This window comes from Triticum aestivum, chromosome 1A (assembly GCF_018294505.1).
Source record: "Triticum aestivum cultivar Chinese Spring chromosome 1A, IWGSC CS RefSeq v2.1, whole genome shotgun sequence".
In the NCBI taxonomy this organism is placed as follows: domain Eukaryota; kingdom Viridiplantae; phylum Streptophyta; class Magnoliopsida; order Poales; family Poaceae; genus Triticum; species Triticum aestivum.
This window is the reverse complement of record NC_057794.1, coordinates 59663843-59670822: the sequence shown is the minus strand read 5'-3', so window position 1 is coordinate 59670822 and position 6980 is coordinate 59663843. Positions and strand designations below refer to the sequence as shown.

The 6980-nt window shown below is 57.8% G+C and overlaps 1 protein-coding gene and 1 pseudogene across 1 annotated transcript; one reads left to right on the top strand and one right to left on the bottom strand.

The window, feature by feature from the left end:
* Window positions 1-409: 409 nt before the first annotated feature.
* On the bottom strand, window positions 410-1523 carry LOC123124008 (uncharacterized; annotated as a pseudogene).
* Window positions 1524-5208: 3685 nt separating this feature from the next.
* On the top strand, window positions 5209-6514 carry LOC123092415 (BTB/POZ and MATH domain-containing protein 2-like). Its single transcript, XM_044514221.1, has one exon. The coding sequence runs from the start codon at window positions 5240-5242 to the stop codon at window positions 6368-6370; it is 1131 nt and encodes a 376-aa protein (XP_044370156.1). The 5' UTR covers window positions 5209-5239; the 3' UTR covers window positions 6371-6514.
* Window positions 6515-6980: the final 466 nt, after the last annotated feature.

The window sequence follows — 6980 nt, the reverse complement described above, 5'->3', positions numbered from 1 at the left end:
GAAGCAGGTGGAGGCGCAGTGATGGAAGGTGCATGCTGTGGCGTGTCCGTGGCCGGGACGAACCAGGCTTCATTCGCGTCCGAGGCGAGCCGAGGCGAGTCGAGCGACAGCCCCGCCAGGCTGACAGAGAGGGGCATAGCCGCATCCACATCGGGCCCAAAGCCGCCATGCACCACTGTAGGAGATGGGATGACGGGGCGCGCCGGCGAGGCCAACTTGGAGAAGAGCCCCTCCGCCTTGTCGACGAGCCCGACGACCGTTCGACGCATGGCGGAGAACTCGGAGCGCAATGGAGCGAGGGCCGCCTCGAGAGCCAAGGCCAACTCATCCCGAAGCACCCGGGCATGCCCCCCGAACTGCAGCCCGCCATCGGAGGCCACCAGGCGAAGCGGACTAAAGGCACCCAGGCCTAGCCCGGACGCCGGAGACACCGGCTCCGCAGCGGCAGGGGACCCCGCCCGGCGACGACCGTGACTTCCGGCCGCCCCGTCCCGGCGACGGGGGGAACGGGTGCGCTCTCTGCGCACCTCCAAGCGAGTCTCCCAGGCACGACCATCGCACCCGCGCCCATCTCTGCCACCGCCCCCATGCCAGTCGTCGTCGGAGTCGTCGCTGTTGTCGCGGCGCCGCGGCTGGTGGCGAGGGTGGTCGTCGGACCCCTGGCCACGGCGACGTGGTGCAGCAGCCCGGGAGGGGACAGGAGCAGGCGCGGCCAGCGTCGGCCCTAGCGGCGGGGGAATGCCATCAACAGAACCCCGGTTCCACACCAGGTTCGACCGAGGCGGAATGAAGGCTGCGGCGCGGCTGTTGGTGACGTAGCAGTCCAGCGGGGCGTTGGCATGGTCTTCCACCGCATCCAGGTGGACCAGCACGTGGAAGGTGGCGCCTCTCTTGCAGCCCGACGGTCTGGCCTCATTGGCGAACACCTGCAGACCGCCGGACGGCCTTGTGGTGAAGGTGAGCCAAATGATCTTTGGGATCAGATTTGGGTCCGCCGTCCACGCCCAAAGGTCGAGCGTCTCTGAGGTCGTCCTGAGCGCAGAGTGGTCTTCTAGACGGTCGAGGGAGCAGCGTCGACCGATGATGCGTTCGGCGACGAACGGAGTCCAGGCGTAGTCCGACACATTCTCAAGGCAGAGACGCACTCTGTAGTTTAGAGACGCACCAAAAGCCCGCTCCAGCGGCCGCCAGGGACGGATGTGGACGATGCAACCGCCGGCACGCACCCGCCCCGCAGCGAGGGCCTCGTCGCAATGAGCCTTGTGGTTGAATTTGACGAGGAACTCGACGGGGTGGTACGGTGTGACAACCACGTCCGCGTGGCTCAAGCGGAACTGCTTCTGGATGGCGCGGTCAACGTCAAGCGCCTCAAGGCGCCGCGGCGAGTTGACGGACCAGGCGATGGCAGCAGTCTGCTCCCAGTCGAGCATGTCGCGGTCCATGTCGAAGGAGGACGGGATGATGCAGGAGTCCTCCTTCGGGCGAGCGTCCGGTGCCCCAATGCCAGCAGAGACGCGGGCCATCGCGGGTTGGTGTGGAGGAGGAGGAAGGGCCGGCGTGGGAGGAGCGGCAACGACGGCGGCCCAGGAAATCGCGCCCGGCAAAGATGGCGATGGGCGAGGGCGAGCAGCCGATGTAGGGACGAGCCTGGGAGTGGGAGGGACGAGCCTGGGACCGGGAGGCCGTGGCTTGGAACGTAACGGGCACTTGCGCTCGGTATGCCCGGAGAGATTGCAGGCTAGGCAGCGGATGGGGTCCCTGCAAGCGACGGAGCGGTGATGTTACGGAGCAAGGCAACGAGAGCAGAGCCCCTCCGTGCGCCTTTTGAAGCGGAGCTGGCTCGCCCGACGCTGCTCCTCGAGGTGGAGAGGCGTGGGATGGGCAGAGGATGCAGCAGGCCGGCTTGAAGGCGCGTCCCGTCGGGGACGGCGCGGGCGGCGCACAGCAGTCCATCCGGCCTCCTCCCGAGGCGAGGATAGGACGTCGTCCGACGCGCGTGGACAGCCTGGAGGCACGGAGACTTGCTGGCCGAAGCCCGGCGGGGTGATGATGGCTGAGCGAAGGCGAGAGGCTGCAATGAAGGCGCCGGGCGTCGCAGTTGCCGGTGGGTGCGAGGCCACCCCGCCATGAATGCGAACGGCGCCTTGAATGCAGGCAGAGGGGGCCATAACGCCGACAAGGCCCGGGGAGGGGGGCAACGAATCCGAAACCATCTCATCCGGATCCCCGGACAGACGCGGCAAGCACGCAGCTGAGGAGGACGCAGACATGGCCGCAGCGACCGGATCCAACACGGAGGCAGCAGAGCGCGCAGGCTGGGGAGCCCGGCTCAGATCTGGAGCCAAGACCAGCACAGAAGACCGCAGACGCAGCCGCTGCTCCTCGGAGAAAAACCACGGGGCCCCAGGGGCGAGACGAACCGGCCGGAAGGGAGGGGGAGGCAGCGGGGCGGCCGGGGTTGGACGGGGCGCCGACGCGGCGGCCGCGCCCGCGGACGAGGCCGAGAGGAGCGTGGGGTAGACGTTGCTTCCCCTCTAGTTGCACATGCAGTCACATCATTGCCTTCGATTCTATTAAGGAGTGCACAAACGTCTATTAAGTTTCTTTCTATCATTAAATCAATGTATTCACCTTCCCAAAACCAAAATGAGCATCCATCTTCATACACATATGATGATGTTTGAAATGAGCTACCGCAATTGAACCAAAGAATGAGCTATCAAAATGAGCCGAATGAAAACAACACGTACCCCGCCGTTTTCGCATTTAAAGAACACCCATCTGGGGTGCTTCGGTGTGCCCAAGTTAGCCGCAGCATTGTCCGCGTGCAGTCGTCGCACTGTATGAGCGGCATCGGCGAGCCACAGAGCCGTTGCGCGAGCGCCGAGCCCGGTGGACGGCCGGCCGAATCCATGCCCGCAAACCATCGGCGGAGATGGGAGGAAGAACCGGTACCTGCATGCGGCCATGCAACCTTGCCGGGGCTTCACGAGATGCTTCCCGACCATTCCATCGCTTGGCGCAGCCACGGGCGGCCGGAAAAGCCAAATTCGGCCGCCCGCGATGAAGGGCCGCAGATCCGCAATTTTCCGGCCCGTTGACGCAGAAAAGGGGGGGGAGGGGGGAGGGCAACCTCGTGCGTGTGGCGGCCTTTCGGCGTGCTCCCGCCGGCTACTTTGTTCAGAATCTTGGGCGGCGGCCCGGCGGCGGGACGAGGGTGAGAGTGTTGGGGAACGTTGCAGAAAACAAAAAAAATTCCTACGGTTTCACCAAGATCCATCTATGAGTTCATATAGCAAAGAGTGATTGGTTTGCATCTACATACCTTTGTAGATCACGCGCGGAAGCGTTCAAAGAACGGGGATGAGGAAGTCGTACTCGACGTGATCCAAATCACCGGAGATCCTAGCGCCGAACGGACGGCACCTTCGCGTTCAACACACGTACGGTCAGCGTAACATCTCCTCCTTCTTGATCCAGCAAGGGGGAAGGAGAGGTTGAGGAAGATGGCTCTAGCAGCAGCACGACGGCGTGGTGGTAATGGAGCTGCAGTACTCCGTCAGGGCTTCGCCAAGCTCTATGGAGGAGGAGGAGGTGTTGGAGAGGGAGAGGGAGGCACTAAAGGCAAAGGTAAGAGGTCCTCCATCCCCCCACTATATATAGGGGGGCCTAGGGGGCGCCGGCCCTAGGAGATGCAATCTCCTAGGGGGGCGGCGGCCAAGGGGTGGGGGGCTTGCCCCCCAAGCAAGGGGGCGCCCCCTTTAGGGTTTCCCCCACCCTAGGCGCATGGGCCCTAGGGGGAAGTGGCTCCCCAGCCCACTTTGGGCTGGATCCCTTCCCACTTCAGCCCATGGGGCCCTCCGGGATAGGTGGGCCCACTCGGTGGACCCCCGGGACCCTTCCGGTGGTCCCGGTACAATACCGGTGACCCCGAAACTTGTCCCGATGGCCGAAATAGCACTTCCTATATATAATTCTTTACCTCCGGACCATTCCGGAACTCCTCATGACGTCCGGGATCTCATCTGAGACTCCGAACAACATTCGGGTTACTGCATATACATATCCCTACAACCCTAGTGTCACCGAACCTTAAGTGTGTAGACCCTACGGGTTTGGGAGACATGTAGAAATGACCGAGGTCGCTCTCCGGTCAATAACCAACAGCGGGATCTAGATACCCATGTTGGCTCCCACATGCTCCTCGATGATCTCATCGGATGAACCACGATGTCGAGGATTCAAGCAACCCCGTATACAATTCCCTTCGTCAATCGGCATGTTACTTGCCCGAGATTCGATCGTTGGTATCCCAATACCTCGTTCAATCTCGTTACCGGCAAGTCACTTTACTCGTACCGTAATGCATGATCCCGTGACCAGACACTTGGTCACTTTGAGCTCATTATGATGATGCATTACCGAGTGGGCCCAGTGATACCTCTCCGTCATACGGAGTGACAAATCCCAGTCTTGATCCGTGTCAACCCAACAGACACTTTCGGAGATACCCGTAGTATACCTTTATAGTCACCCAATTACGTTGTGACGTTTGGTATACCCAAAGCACTCCTACGATATCCGGGAGTTACACGATCTCATGGTCTAAGGAAAGAATACTTGACATTGGAAAACTCTAGCAAACGAACTATACGATCTTGTGCTATGTTTAGGATTGGGTCTTGTCCATCACATCATTCTCCTAATGATGTGATCTTGTTATCAATGACATCCAATGCCCATAGTCAGGAAACCATGACTATCTATTGATCAACGAGCTAGTCAACTAGAGGCTTACTAGGGACATGTTGGTGTCTATTATTCACACATGTATTACGATTTCCGGATAACACAATTATAGCATGAATAAAAGACAATTATCATGAACAAGGAAATATAATAATAATCTTTTTATTATTGCCTCTAGGGCATATTTCCAACAGAGAGTTGCTCCCGGTAAGGGCACCGACGGGCGGGGCGGGGGGGGGGGGAGGGGGGAGGGGAGGTGTGGTACTACACTAAAGAAAAAAAACTTGAAAACTAATAACCGATTTAAAAAATCCAAACGAACACAACGATAAAATCCCGCTGGATCAGCAAGTCTGTTTCTTTGCATAATATTGGATATCCTTTACAAGGAAAACAACTTCAAAATCCCTGATAAAATCCCACCGGATCGTTTTGCAATCAATCATAGACAACCTGCAGTTGCGCCGATCGTCTCCTCGATATTTCAATCATGTCGATGTCGGCGCTCGTATCTGCCCTCCGCGCCGCCGGCCGGCACCATCTCTCCGCTGGCACCCTCATCACGAGGCCGGTGACGGGCTCCTACCTGTTCAGGATCGACCAGTACAAGTGCATCCAGAAGATGGTCGGCAACGGCACGGTGATCAAATCAGCCACGTTCGGCGCGGGAGGCCACGACTGGCGCATCAAGTGCTACCCGAGGGGCGAAGTAGGATATCGAGGCTACATCTCCCTTTACCTCGAGCACGCCAGCCATGGCCGCACCGGTGACGCCACGGCTGATTACTGCATGAGCATCCTCGACCACGCCGGAAACCCATCGTGGACCAAGGGTAATGCACAATTATCGGATGAAACCGATAGTGAGAGTGAGAGTGAAACTGAGACCCAGGCGAACAACTTCTCGAACCACGACGCGTTTGGCTGGGGTGCCTTCATGAAGATCGAAGACCTTGACGAGGAGGAGCACCTCAAGGACGGCTGCTTGTGCATCCTCTGCGACGTGACCGTCCTTGACATGCGCACCACGGACTACGGCGCTCGGCGTGCATCCACGGGCGCCATGGTGCCGCCGCCCGGCCTGCACCGGCAACTCACGGAGGACCTCTGGGAGTCCAAAGAGGGGGCGGACGTGGAGATCGAGGTCGGCGGGGAGACCTTCCCGGCGCACAGGTGGATGCTCGCTGCCGTGTCTCCTATCTTCATGGCTGAGCTGCTCCGGTCGCCTGCAGCCACGAGGATACGTGTCGACGGAATTGATGCCGGGGTGTTCAAGGCGCTGCTCCACTTCATCTACACGGATGCCCTGCCGGAAGAGATGGCGAAGCAAGAGGCGTTGGCGACGATGGCTAAGCCGCTGCTCGTGGCGGCGGACAGGTACAAGCTGGACAGGCTGAAGCTGGTCTGCGAGGAGGCGTTGTGCGGGCATATCAATATGTTTTCGGTCGGCGCAACGTTGGCGTTTGCAGAGCAGCATTGTTGCCGCGTGCTTAAGGAGGCTTGCATGCACTTCCTCACTGATCCGTGTAATCTTGAAGCAGCCGTGGCAACCCGTGGTTTTGATCAGTTGAAGGCAGCTTCTTGCCATCCAACTCTCAGGCACCGCTTGGAATGGGGTTAATTTTATACGCGTGTATTTATTCTACAGGTGTAAGTTACAGGTCAACAGTTAAGATCAGTCTGAAATGAAAACGAACCGGAGGAGGTCCGTATCTTATACCGGCCCGAAAACGAGCAGAAACGCTAATCCAAACAGGGCCTCATGTCGAAGCAGTAGATCTCATTCACTTATATAGTCGCACTTCAAGGCGCAGGCATGCTTTGCACGGTTTGCCTATTTGATTGTGTCTTGTTGACTTGCTCAACTAGTTCTCTTGAAGTTATTTACTATAACTTCGCAAAAAAAAAGTTATTTACTATAGTATATGTCGACAATTGCCGTTCAAAAATACAGTAGGATTATTTGGTATCTACTTGGTCTTCTTTCTTTTCATTTTTAAGGAATAAAGGCATCTCCAACGCTAACCCCAAATTTAATACCGTATCCATCCGCGAACTGATGGGCACTAGTATGCGGATACTGATACTAATAATTTATCGACAAACACCAGGCATCCAAAACTAGCCACAAATGTCTCGATACATTTCAAACAAAATTTAACGAAGGAAAACAAACTTGATGCTAGTTTTAACAAACCGGATGATTTTATTGAAACTTAGATAATTTTTAC

What these genes read in the sequence shown, in the direction of transcription:
- LOC123092415 (XM_044514221.1), top strand. Translation starts at nt 5,240, where the DNA reads ATGTCGATGTCGGCGCTCGTATCTGCCCTCCGCGCCGCCGGCCGGCAC.